At 38.0% G+C, this 14,097-nt stretch overlaps 1 protein-coding gene across 2 annotated transcripts in view; it reads right to left on the reverse strand.

Moving 5' to 3' along the window:
• wdr35 (WD repeat domain 35) overlaps window positions 1-14,097 on the reverse strand; it is a 77,764-nt gene that overhangs the window by 29,342 nt on the left and 34,325 nt on the right. For both annotated transcript variants that reach the window (XM_059981781.1, XM_059981780.1), the window contains exons 12-17: window positions 10,066-10,210; window positions 9,670-9,739; window positions 6,124-6,177; window positions 3,998-4,107; window positions 3,110-3,320; window positions 92-172 (exon numbers count right to left, since the gene is read on the reverse strand). In XM_059981781.1, coding sequence (XP_059837764.1) covers window positions 92-172; window positions 3,110-3,320; window positions 3,998-4,107; window positions 6,124-6,177; window positions 9,670-9,739; window positions 10,066-10,210 — 671 coding nt within the window. The remainder of the gene's footprint in view (window positions 1-91; window positions 173-3,109; window positions 3,321-3,997; window positions 4,108-6,123; window positions 6,178-9,669; window positions 9,740-10,065; window positions 10,211-14,097) is intronic.

Consider the following 14,097-nt stretch of genomic DNA (forward strand, 5'->3'; position numbering starts at 1 on the left):
CAATTGTTGACATTGTAATAGCATTACGCTAACCACTGCTGTTATGCCATTGATTTACTTGATCCATGATAAATATTACATCAAAAATTACCTTCAGTATCTCATCCAAAAGTACAGACTTGATTTCCAGATTTTCAAAACAGCATATATACCCAGATGTTTGAATTGGTTCCTATGACAGACAGACATACTTTATTGATCCCGAGGGAAATTGGGTTTCATTATAGTTGCACCAAGAATAGTGTAGAAAAATAGCAATATAAAACCATAAATTAATAAGTAAATAATGCCAAGTGGAAATTAGTCCAGGACCAGCCTATTGGCTCAGGGTGTCCGACACTCCGAGGGAGGAGTTGTAAAGTTTGGCCACATGCAGGAATGACTTCCTATGACGCTCAGTGTTGCATCTCAGTGGAATGAGTCTCTGGCTGAATGTACTCCTGTGCCTAACCAGTACATTATGGAGCAACTTGGACAGCATCCTCCTTTCAGACACCACCGTCAGAGAATAGAACAATGAATAGAATGAATAACAATGAATAGAACAAAAAAAGTATTAAAACATCAAATAACACTAGGAGCTCAAAACTCCATTTTAAGCTACACCCAGCTGTACCTTGCAAGTAATTACTAACATCTTTGATCCTTTACCAAATATATCAAAAATTGCATTTAAAAAGCAGTATTATCATAAAGATCATCCAACTAACATGTTAGTCAAGTTGGAAGCAGGCCCTTTGGCCCAACTGGTCCATGCTAACCACATCATATTCCCTGCTAGCCTGCATTAGCCCCATAACACTCAAAAGTCCCTTTCCTCCACCTACCCATCCAAATGCCTCTTAAATTTACCTAACTCGATGACTTCCTCTGGCATTTAAACCAAATACACAACTAAGAAGTTACCACTCAGGTCTCTTAAATTTTTCCCCTTTTATCTTGCATCTACGCCCTTTCATTCTGGACTTCCCAGTCCCAGGGAAAAGGCTATGACCACACACCTTATCCATACTCTTCCTTTTCCTGCAGTTCAGGGAATAAAGTTCCAGTGTGGCCAACTTTTTCCTATAACCTAGGCTCTCTAGTCCAGGCCGCAACCTCATAAATCTCTGCATCCTCTCCAGCTTGACAATGTCTTTCTACAAGAAGAAGTCCAAAAATATATACAATACTCCAAGTACAGCCTCATCAATGACTGATACAACTGCAACATAATGCAGCTTCTACTAAGGTGCATAACCATACACTTCCCAACATATTGTGCCTCCTTCTAAACTCAATGCCCTTATTGACAAAGGCCAGCATGCTAAATGCCTTCTTCACCACCCTGATAGAGGCAGGCACATTAGCAATGTTTAAAAGCCATTTAGACAAGTACATAAATGGGAGAAGCTTAAGTGGCTGTAGGCCAAATATGGGCAGGTGTACTAGCTTGCCGGCTTGGATGAGTTTAACCAAAGGACCTAACTGAAGATTCGATGCTTCCTTATTTCCCCGTCTGTTTTCTACAGGAGAGGCATATGGGTGACTGCCACATTTCTATTAGGAACATTAAGTGTTGCTTTTAAGTGAAGCATTAGATTAAACAGCAACTTATGATATGCATGAATAAATATTTACTGCTGTCTGCTCAATGGTGACTGTTTTGTTGAACACTTACAATATCCAAAATTGTGACTCTAAATTCCATTATGCCGCTTGCCTGTTCCATCCAAACCTTTCCATATAACATAGAAACAAACACAGGAAAATGCCCTTCTGTCTACATCTGGGCCAAAAATATTTCTGAAAAGCATCATATCAATCTTTGCCCTTCTGCACTGCTTCATTAAAGGTGTATAATGGCACAAACAACAGTGGCACATTATTTTAAATCAGCAACTTCACAAATGCCTACTCTTACTAGATAGCACTTGGGTTTTTGGTTGCTTTTCCCTCAGATACTAATTTCTACAATCCCTATAGGAGTAAGTGCTACCATTGTGAATAGGCAATTAGTTATTTAGGGTTGGATGGTCACGTAAGACCAAAAAACACAGGAGCAGAATTAGGCTATTCGGTTCATCTTGTCTGCTCTGCCATTTCATCATAGCTGATTCACTTCCCTCTTAATCACATTCTCCTACTTTCACCCCCGACTAATCAAGAACCTGTCAGACTGCACTCCACAAAATACACCCAATGAGCTGCCCTACACACCCTTGGGCCAAAGAAATTACTCTTCTCCATTCTAAATGGTCATCCCTCCATTATGTGGCTGCGCCCTCTGGTCTTAGACTAACCGATTATAGGATACATTCTCTCCACATCCACTCTATCTAGTCCTTTCAACATTTAATAGGTTTCAATGAGATTTCCCCCCTCATTCTCATAAATTCCAGTGAGTACAGGCTCAAAGCCCTCAAGCACACCTCACAGGATAAGCCTTTTATTATGGAATAATTTTTATGAACTTCCTTTAAACCCTCAACAATGTCAGAACATCCCTTCTTAGATAATGGGCCCCAAACTGCTCACAATACTCCAAGTGAGGTCTCATCAGTGTCTTATAGGGATGTAATACTGAAGCCCTGGTTTTATATTCCAGTCCTCTCAAAACGAATGCTAACATTGCATTGTCTTCCTCAGCCGACTTGAACCTCAAAGTTAGCCTTTAGGGAATCCTGCATGAGGACTCCCAAGTCCCTTTGCACCTTGGATTTTTGAACTTCCTCTTTGTTTAGAAAATAGGCTACACTTTTATTACGTCTACCAAGGTGCGTAACCATACACTTCCCAGAACTCTATTCCATCTTGATAGTGTCCTGATTTTTGCTCCCCTCCTAATTCTAGTTGGCTGCATTCCACTTTTTTGGTTTTAAAAAGAACCAGTTAGGCATATTTCAATTTCAACCCACTTCACCATCACTCACTTCAGTTTCATATCTTTTTTGGAACTTTTCAAAATTGAAAGCTTCCATTTTATCATATCTAGAACAATAACTCCCATCTTCTCTTCATGGATGCCCACCACATCCAAGAAATCTTTCACACATTTTGGTTTTCTCAAGTCTCACCTCAGTTTTATTTTGAGAAATGTAAAAACTAATCTATATATTAAAAACCTTACCTCAGGGTCCAAGTTCCTGAAAACATACATTCTGGTCTTCTCCATCATGGCAAACAAATCTGGGTTGTCATTTGCCCACTTCATATCCCAAACATCCTTCCGCTCAAATTTCAGCTGTTCTCCAACTATCTGCTGTCCTGTACTGTCCATTGTTCTTGCTTCAAGGTCAAAAAATGTCAAAATGCCTGAAATATCAATGATGGCAAGGCGGCTGGATAGATACAAGCTTTGTATTAGTACTACCATTGAATGCAATTCAATTGTCTATATTAACTAAAATTTTGGTAAATTTTAAATTAAGCATTCAATGTAACCGATGTTCATCTTTACTAAAATTATCGAAGTTACTTCTAGTACCTTCTTAGCAAAATAAAATATCCTTAGAAACAAAGTTAAAAAGCAGGACGACAGAAGTTGAATTAAATGGCAATTTTACTTTAAACAAAAAAAAATTGTCTGTTTGAACATTGTTCATTGAATTCTATTCAATATGGAAACAAACTACATCAAAAAGAATTCAAACAAAATTCAAGACTATTCCGTAATGAAAACTGTAATTAACAACTTTGCCAGCAAATTAGTTGATATTGCATTGAGATTATACAACATACAATTTGCACAATAACTAAATTTCAACCTAAACTTAGGTACGTAGTGGTTAATAATGCATTTGACCTTATCATCCCAGGTTTCTCCATGTCCCTATCCCATAAAGCATGAATGGCCTCTGATCTGTGTAATGGCATCCAGCAACATGAGGTACATTTTTGCTGGATATTATTTCTGAGATCGAATTCACACAGTTCAACATGAGTCTTATTTTCTCAAAACGACTTTCCTATAAAGTAAGACTGAAGTTCACCCTTCATTATTGTTTGAGAAACTCACCTGGAATTACAGTTCAATGATAACTGATAACTCCTGTAGTTCAACTCGTACTTCTGGACCAAACAAACATTTGGTAAACTGTATTTCTGAATTCTTCCTGATTCACGACCCTGGAAAAATATAAATCAGTGTAACTCATTCTGTATATAACTGATTAAAGCAAATTCATCTTCAAAATTCTCTGCAACAGGAATTTAGTTTTCAATTCCAGGCTCTAAACAATACTTCGTAACCACTCTACCTAGGGTCCATGCAACAAGAAATAAAGAACTGAAGAGTTTGTGCTTTAAATATTCTGAGAATGAGCACATAATGAGAAAAGATCTTCTTGGTAATAGTGTTATCTCCCTTATGGGTCAAATTTGAAGGGACTGTTAACACAGAATGGGTTATAATTATAACTAAAAATATGATCAGCAGCATCCCACCTTAATACGTTTGGCATAAGCCCCTGCTGCCTGGCTTTTATAAAGTTCAGAGCTTGCTAATAATTACTGTGAAAGCAAATCCTGAGACAGGAACATAACTAAAGAACTCCCTCAAGATGGTAACTTAATCATAACTGGATCAGATTATCTTGCCCTAATGAACAGCGATGTCATTAGGTAAGCCCTTCAAGTTTTTATAGATTCTTAAATTATGGCTTTAATAAAAAGAATTGTTTGATCTATTTCACAGCAAGTGAACATGCACACACCGATTTTGATCAATTTTTACCAGGTTCAATAATATTCGGCTTCACGTAAAAATACCTTTTTTTGGTACTCCATATTGATAAATCATGTTTTTTGATGTAAGTAAAATAACTGCTAACTACTGTCCTTCATTCCAATCTTTCTGGACCCAAGCATTCAACTGTCTTTTTCACCAATCTTTCCAGTACTCAGTCAAAAAGGAACCAAATAATTGCACAGTTATAAAGTATTCAGCAAAGATGAATTTGATTGGATGAATTATTTATAATTTGCAGGGAAATCAATTGAGCTTTCATTTTAAATCAATGCTTCACACTGGGTAGTTAACAGCATATTCAAAGTTTGTGTAGAGGGATTTGCCTAATAGTATCTCTATTGCCTTTATTGGAAAGCTGGCATCAGTGAAGCTGATTTTCCGTTTAGAAATGTAAAGTTCTGTCGTGCTGTGAACCCTACTTCACAGTACCAACTTTATTAAAAACAATTTCTGAATGCATTAGATTCCAAACGTAATATTTTAAAGGAAGCGCTTCCCTTTCAGCTTTCACTTAATAATTTAAAAAAGATCACTAAATGTAACCACAACCCCACCAATTACTGCCATACACATAAATAATCATGCAAGAAATAATATAAATAGCTTAAAAGACTAAACTTGTGAGTATCGCCAACAAGGCATAGCTGAGTTCTTCAGCAGATTTTGTAAATGGATCTTGGTGTGCAGCAGTTGTTTCATTGTCTAAGAATGTTGAAGATAATTCATTGTTCTTCATCTTGTATACTTAAAAAGGGAGATATTTTATGATAGGGACTGGAGACTAGGTTAAACAAAGTGCCTAGATGATACTTTGAAGTTATTAAGCTTCTGGGAAAAATACATCAACATGTATTATTGTTGTCAAGGGACTAATTTGATATGCATTGGTTTCTGTGAACCACCAATGAAATAGTTAGAAGTCCTGAAATGCTACAAATACAGTGCCAATGAAAAACTTTACTTTTTAAGAATAATAAACATAGTGCGCTACCTCTACATCCCCATGGTATAACAGTTTCCCTGTCAATAAGAAACGTGTAACATTTGAATTAAGAATGTACTGGGAGAACTGCAAAATGTTCTGTAAATAGCATAGGACTCTATAATCCAATAAACTTTCTCTACCTTTATTGTAGCCTGTGTGCATGTTTGTTGCCTAAGGAACTTCCCTCCCTAATATGTAAATGGCCAGAGGAGAATTTCTGACTGATACTTTAGAAAGCTGATTAACTATTCACCACCTGAATTGTATTGATTACCAGATTTATAAGCTTGAACCAGTTAATCAAAGTTTACTCATATAGCGATGGAAAATGGGGATTAGGCCCTTCAGCACATTAATTATTCTTAATTTGAACAGATACTTCCAAGCTAAATAAGCAAATTGTAGTCACCATGATCAGTATCTTATCAGATGCAGTGATACAACATATTGGGTCCTTTGTTGCCTAGGGGAAAGAACAATACAAAATTATATTTTATATCATGATTTCCGATAGATAGAGCATATACTGTTAATATTGAATCTTCTATACTTCCCTAAATATATGTAGGCTCACTTTAGATTCAGATGATTAATACCAGTAATCCCCCATCCCCTATTATAGTGAGGAGGGGGTGATTGTGTTCCTAAAATTATATGCAGTTATCCTTAATGTGCATCCATGTATCTCAAGAAATGAGTCGGGAAAAAAGTGTTTATTTATTCCCCTCAACCATAAATTCCATAACAGCATCTCAAAGTTTTGGATAGTGTCTTATTGGTTCTATGATTGCGAATTTCTATGCCCTACACAAATACAACAGAATTTTCCAATGTATAAACCTCAAATCAAGCCAAATTTTAAACAGCAGAAGCAATAAAAATATACTTAATAAAAGCTAAAACTACATTCATAATTCACAGTTTGCAGGGATAAATGAGCCTAAGAAGACATAAATCAAAGAGTAAAAAAAGCTGAAAGCTGGCTACAATCTATGAAAGGGGTGCTGATAAAATTGAGACTGTACTCCCAACTAAAGGACAAAGCAGTCGACAGGTGCTGAACGAACATGCAAATCTAACTCTGCTAAGCATGGGAACAGCAAGAAATAAATCTGATCTTAGGAAGTGTGTTAAGTAAAGAAGCTGCAGAGTAGTAGATTATGTCCAGTACATTAACAGCACATTCCTCCTGACCACCAGCAGTATCTACAAGCCATGTTGCATCAAGAAGACAACATCCATTATCCCCACTATCCTGGCCATGTCACCTTTCACAGATGCCATCAGGAAGGAGATATAGAAGCCAGAAGTCCCACACTACCCCATTCAAGAACAGTTAACTCCCTTCAACATTCTGTTCTTGAACCAAACAACTAAACCCTAATCATTACAGTTAGCAACACTATGACCACTTTGATTACATTGCACTGAAATAGACCTTGTTATTCCATTGTTCTAATTGTTTTTTTTTAATCTAATGCCATGTGCCTGTGTTGCTGCTGGAAAATTTTCATTGCAACTATGCATACATGTAATTGAGCATGCGATGATACAACTGACTTTGAACTCGGTCAGTCCAGCATCAACTCTAGAAAGAGAAATGCCTCAGTAGAGTAGCAGTTAACGCTATGCTATTACATCTCAGGGTGTAAGAGTTTGAAGTTCAATTCCAACGCTGTCTGTAAGGAGTTTGCACGTTCTCCCCATGTCCTTGTGGGTTTCCTCCCACATTCCAAAGACATACTGGTTAGTAGGCTAATTGGGCATTGTAAATTGTCCTGTGAATAGGCTAGGGTTAAGTAGGTAGGTTGCTGGATGGTATGGCTCATTGGGCTGGAACGGCCTGTTCCACGTTCTATCTCCGAATAAATGAAGTGTGCCTTCCGTTGCTTGACTGCATAATGCTTTCTAACAATCATCCCTAATACATCTTTACAATATAAAAATATAGAGCACACTAATATCTGTTATTTTATTTCCAACTATACAAGATGCCTTGTACCACATGAGTTCAGTATTCATGTAATTTTAATTTGTATTCCCTGTCAGCCATTAAGGGGGTACAGAATAGGTAGCCAGGAGTAGAAATTCATCCATTGCCACACAAGTTAAATGAGCACTATATTAGCTTTAAATGCCCCATTTCCTTCTGATGTTCAGGTTCATTCAAATCAATGGAACGGAATATTGCAGGCAGAGTATAATGCCCATAGCAATCTGAAAGATAGATTAAAGATGGCTGGGTGCTCAGATTGGCAGCACAAAGGATGAGATTACGATTTGCCATGTTAGAGGTGTTGGCCAGAAAGAACTAAAATCTACAAATCAGTGAACGGGAATGAGACAAGGGTGGTGGAAACAGACAAGGCGAAAGTCCTATTCTTGCCATGTAATGGCAGGAATAGAGGGGGCCATTTTGTGAACTGTTTGGTGAATTGATTCCTGCTCTGGAATAACTTCATCAGAGCTGCTGAATGTGGACACAAGGAGTTTCTGCTAATGATCTGCTACATCTTATTCTCAAATAAGAAGCTATTTATTATGTACAATAGCACATTTAACAGAGGAACAGCCTATGATCTGGTTAGTTGGGCCCAGTATTTGGGTGACCTGGTTAGACTGGATTGAACAAAAACAAAGGAAATCACCTAAGACAAGCATAGAGAAAAGGCCATAAAGCAATACTGCTTGTGGCTCTGAGCTACATCCAATGAGAACTGACACAGGTCAGTCAGATGACCTTGACCTAACAAAATTGAAACATTACAGATTGATCTGAAAAAGAAAAGAACAAGAATGAAGGATTTTGGGAGCACAGGTAGTAACAACTCTGTGGAGACCAACCATTGAAGATGTGGAGGATGTCATGTAGGAAAAATGGAGATCGCATCAAGACAATGAGGAACACTTGACCAGTGTAGACTCCTTTTCCAGAGCATTACCATTTCTATTCTTTGTTCATGGAAGGTCAGGGAAATCTAGTATTTGTGTACGCAGATATTCAGTTGTGTAAATTCATGTGCTTTTTAGCTGAGACAATAAAGGTACTTGTTAGTAAATAGATTATTATCTCAGCTAAAAAGTGTGTGAATTTACACAACTGAATACCTGCGTACACAAATACTAGGTTTCCCTGACCTTCCATGAACAAAGAATAGAAATGGTAATGCTCTGGAAAAGGAGTCTACACTGGTCAAGTGTTCCTCATTGTCCATTTAGAAAAGGAACCCAAAGACTTTCTGAAGAATGGGAGGAAAATACTTATGCTTTCACAGTCTAACAAGGTGGACTATTAAAATCACAAACTTGCTGGAATCTCTGAAGTTCTTGATTCCAAATAACTGTCAGATATACTAGCTATTGGTTAGCGCAACGCTTTACAGTGCCAGTGACCCAGGTTCAATTCCCACCGCAGTTTGCAAGCAGTTTGTACATTCTCCCCGTGACGGCATGGGTATCCTCCAGGTGCTCCAGTTTCCTCCCACAGTCCAAAGATGTGCCAATTGGTAGATTAACTGGTTGTTGTAAATTGTTCCATGATTCAGCTAGGGTTAAATTGAAGGTTGCTTGGTGATGTGGCATGAAAGGCCAGAAGGGCCTGTTCCTCACTGTAAATCAATAAATAAAATAAAGGCATTTAAATCAAGCTCGCAGTTTGAACCTGAGCCTGATGAATATGACAACCAAGAAGGTTGCTTTGGAGGATAGGAAAAAGGCAGGCCTTACAATGAATCAGAGAACAAGATGCAGAGTGATTTGTAAATATGGAATAGGGATACATTTCACAATTTTGTTTTATGTTTATTCTGCCACCACATTGTGCACTTCTATCCAATGAAGACTATAGTTGTAATACTTTCCTAGAATTGCTTTTGCCATTTTGCTGCTTCTAAACAAAAATAATAGCCCAAAAAGAATGTATCATTTCTACAACAAATTAAAAAGAGACACTTACAGAAAAAGCCCTACTGAAATCTAAGCTTCCATCTCCTGTAATAGGGGTCTCATCATCAATGTGATAAATTCTATCAGAAGAAGAGATAAACAAATTTCAGTTAAGTTGGAAAAATTCAAAAAAGCATTAAAACAAAGTACTTATTATTTATTTACATCTGCATTTGCAGTTTGCTTACCATTTAGAGTTTCTGTTGCACAGATCATTCCAACCTCTAACCATTTTGACTAAGTAAACACGATTTTGTATTACACATTTTTTTTGCATATACAAAAGAGGAATCAAATACAACTTCTGACAAATTTAACTCTTCCTTGCATAGTCACATTTTCATTGCATTGTGTCTGTGCTGATAAGTCAAAACTTGTTATATCTCAAATAACTTTTAACGCTGACCTTTCTCGGCCCTCCTTCCTTGTTGGGGCCACCTGGTTGATTTCCATTGCTGTGAGTTTCTTTGCTACACGATATTGCCAAATGTAGAATGCTTCTTTGGAGGCCACAATTACGTGTGTTTTTGTCATGGTTACATACAAGGGGTCTGTAACAAGAGTAATATAAATTTAATATTCTTAAAAGATGAATAAACATGAAACAATACCACTTAAAATCAGATACAGTAAAGGCAGTGCATCTGATGCTTAATCCTAAACATAGAAAAACTTTTAATACACTGTTTCTCTGTCCACACCATTCCTCAGCTTCTCCTTGGAGAACACATTTGATAGATATTTCACAGAACTACATTTCTTCATCAGTCATATTACTGTCACTCTGTCCATCACAGTCTATATCAAAGTATTACAATAATATATTCAAAAGTAATATGCTTATTTGAGTGTGTACTCAATTTAGATTCAGGACTGATAGTTTACAATAGGTCTGTGGAAAACACAAAATTGGCGAAGTTAGAATGTCCCATGTTAAGAGGCTAAACTGTGGGTAACTACTATAAGCTGCTATCTTAAGGAAGATGTGTATTCAACTCCTGATTGATCAAAAGTTTAACCAACATTCCACAAGAAGCCACAAGGCCCTTTTTGAAGTAATTTTTCATCTTAAAAGGTAATATACAATGGAAAACTTAACTGCAAATTCAGTTACCATCTGGTACTAAAACTTCAAAGGTACACTAAGCCATGACATGAGAAGCAACATGCTAAATCAAAGTCAAGAATTTTAAAAATGGTCACCATGGTCATGACAGTTTCAAACTACAGAGTCCTGGGTTTTACAAAACAGTTTACAGAACTGAAAAGGCCATAAGAGTATAAAATGTAGGAACAGGGATAGATTATTGAGTTCAATACCATCAAGGCTGATCTGATGTCCATCAAGTTCACTTGCTTACCTTTTCCTCATAACCCTCAATTCCTATTAGAAACCCTGGTCTTAAAAACACTCAAGACTCTGTCCCTCAGATCTCAGTGGTAGGGAGTTACCAAGTCTCACAACCAATTGAAAAAAAGAAAATTTCTATTTCCAGTTTTAAATGTATGCTCTCTTACTTTGAAACCAGCAATTCAATTCTGGGCTTCCCCAGGAGAGGAAACATCCTTTCAGAACTTGTCCTTGCTCGTCCCTTAAGAATCTTGTACTGTATTTCAATAAAATCACCTCTCACTCTTTGGAGGCAATTGGAGTCCCAACCTATTTAAGTTTTCCTTATAACACAATATCTCAGTACTCATAATCATCCAATGACATATTTCTTCTCAAGTAGACCAAAATAGTTCACAACACTCTACAAGTAGTTTCGCTAGTTCCTTGCACATTGCAAACTTCTCTATTTTTATACTCCAAACCTCTTGGAATAAGGGCCAATAATTCATTTCCCTTACACTTTACCTGCAGCACTTGTGTACGGGCTTTGTGTTTTATGCATAGGGACCACACCCCCCCCCCCCCCACCTCCAGGTGCCATAGCTTTCTGCAATTTGCCTCTATTTAAATATTGTACTTCTTGATTTTTCCTTCCTAAATGAAGGACTTCACATTTTCCAACACTGTTTTGTTTGCAAACATTTTGCTCAATTACTTCACCTCTAAAAAGATGTGTAATCTGTTCGCATCTTTCTTGCAACTTGCCTTCCTACTATCTTAACAACATTCACAAATCTAACACATTTTTTCCTTTCTCCAATTCATTGATGTATAAATAGTTACAGCTCCAGCATTGATCCCTGTGATACTCCACTGATGAAAGGCTGCCAACCTGAAAGTTCCTGCCCTTTTCCCTAATCACTGCATCTTGTGAGCCAAAACTCTATCCATGCCAATATTGTTACCTCCAAAAAGAAGGATTTCTCAGAGTCTAGGTCTGTTCTTACATCTGTAATTATTTAATTTCTCTTTAACAATACCAATCTTTTCCTTCCTGTATGTCCTTACAAATCAAAAGTCCCTAAACATTAATTTTCTGTCTTTGATCCCCATCCCTATGATGACAATCAGATCATATTCAATCATATTTATTTGTGCCATTTATCTACATTAAGATACCAAATCTTTAGAAAGCCTTTTGACTACCTTACTTTAAATTCTTTCTGTGAACCTATTTGCTCCTCACCTTCCATTACCCTGCTTTCTGCCCTTTCATTTCACTGTTCTTTTTCATTTCTGACCTCATTTCTCTCTCCCTACTTATTCTCTTTCTATTCTAGTTTAAATCCTACACAAAAGTACCCCAGCTGGGACATACATCCTGCACAATGTCTGCAACTGTAGTGATGGATAATACAGACTTCATAAGTAATAAAGTGCAGCTAAGATATGTATATCCTAATCATTATTGCACCTTGGCCCCAGAGAAACGCTGTCTCATTCAGCTGTATCCATGCATGGTCTGAATGACAATTAAACTTGATTTGACTTAAACTAGTTATTCTGTTTCTAATGAACAGCAGATTGGTTCAATTCGGTATGCAGTCAGATTAGATTCAGGGATGAGTGTGCAAGAGACATCGAGAGAAAAAAATGTTATACATTGGGTTAACACGCTAAGATGTGGAAGGAGAAATCTATATTCATGCCATCAGGTTGGAGGCTACCCAGATGAAATACAAGGTGTTGCTCTTCCACCCTGAGGGTTGCCTCATTTTAGCACATGTTGAAAAAGGAATGGGAACCAATTAAAATGTATGATGACCAGTAAGTTCTGCTCATGTACAATTTCCACATGATGGGAGTGGAGGTGCTCGACAAAGCAGTCCCCCAATTTACGACGGTTCATTTCAGTAGGTAAGTGGTTCATTTTGGTAGGTCAAATTTGAAAACTCAAGATTATTGGCAGTGTGGAGGATCAGCAAGATCTTGGGGCCCATGTCCATAGGTGAGATAGCATTCATCAACTGTAGGATTGAGTTCAAGAGCCGTGAGGTAATGTTACAGCTATACAAGACCTTGGTCAGACCCCACTTGGGAGTACCATGCAGTTCTGATCACCTCACTACAAGGAGGATGTGGATATTATAGAAAGAGTGCAGAGGACATTTACAAGGATGTTGCCTGGATTATACAGCATGCCGTATGAGAATAGGTTAAGCGCACTTGGCCTTTTCTCCTTGGAGTGACAGCAGATGAGAGGTGACCTGACAGAGGTGTATAAGATGATGAGAAGCAGTGATCGTGTGGATAGTCAGAGGCTTTTCCCAAGGCTGAAATAGCTAACATGAAGGGGTATATTTTTAAGGTGGTGCTTGGAAGTAGGTACAAGGGGGATGTAAGTGTTAAATTTTTCACACCGAGTGGTGGGTGCGTGGAATGCACTGCCAGCAAAGGTGGTAGAGGTGAAGAGATATGTGCTTGAAGAGATATGTGCTGAGAGGGAGATTAGTGGGGGAAGGATGAATGCGGAAAGTGGAGGGGGGGGGGGGAGGTAAAGATATGTTTAATAGTAGGACCTCTTTGGAGATGGTGTATGTTCCAGAGCCGTGGCCTGGGAACAGATGTGCAGAGGCAAAGGACCTGAGAAAAGGGAATAGCATTGTTACAGGAAATAGGGTGGGAAGAGATACAGTCAAAATAACTGTGGGAATCCATAGGTTTATAAAAGATGTTGGTTGACCATTTGTCTCTAGAGATGGAGTCAGAGAGATCGAGAAAGGGAAGGGAGATGTCAGAGATGGACCAAGTGAATTCAAGAGCAGAGTGGAAGCTAGATGCAAAGTTGATGAAAACAACACACTCAGGATGGGTGCATAAAGTAGCACTAATGTAGTCATCAATGAAGCAGAGGAAGAGTTGGGAAGTATTAGCAAGAAAGGTTTGAGCATGGACTGTTCTACATAGCCAATGAAGGGATAGGCATAGCTGGAACCCATGCAGGTGCCCATGGCTACCCCTCGAGTTTGGAGAAAGTGGGAGGAATTGAAAGAAAAATTGTTGAGGGTGAGGACCAGTCCTGCCAGATGGAAGAAGGTGGTGGTG

This window comes from Hypanus sabinus, chromosome 10, assembly GCF_030144855.1.
Source record: "Hypanus sabinus isolate sHypSab1 chromosome 10, sHypSab1.hap1, whole genome shotgun sequence".
In the NCBI taxonomy this organism is placed as follows: domain Eukaryota; kingdom Metazoa; phylum Chordata; class Chondrichthyes; order Myliobatiformes; family Dasyatidae; genus Hypanus; species Hypanus sabinus.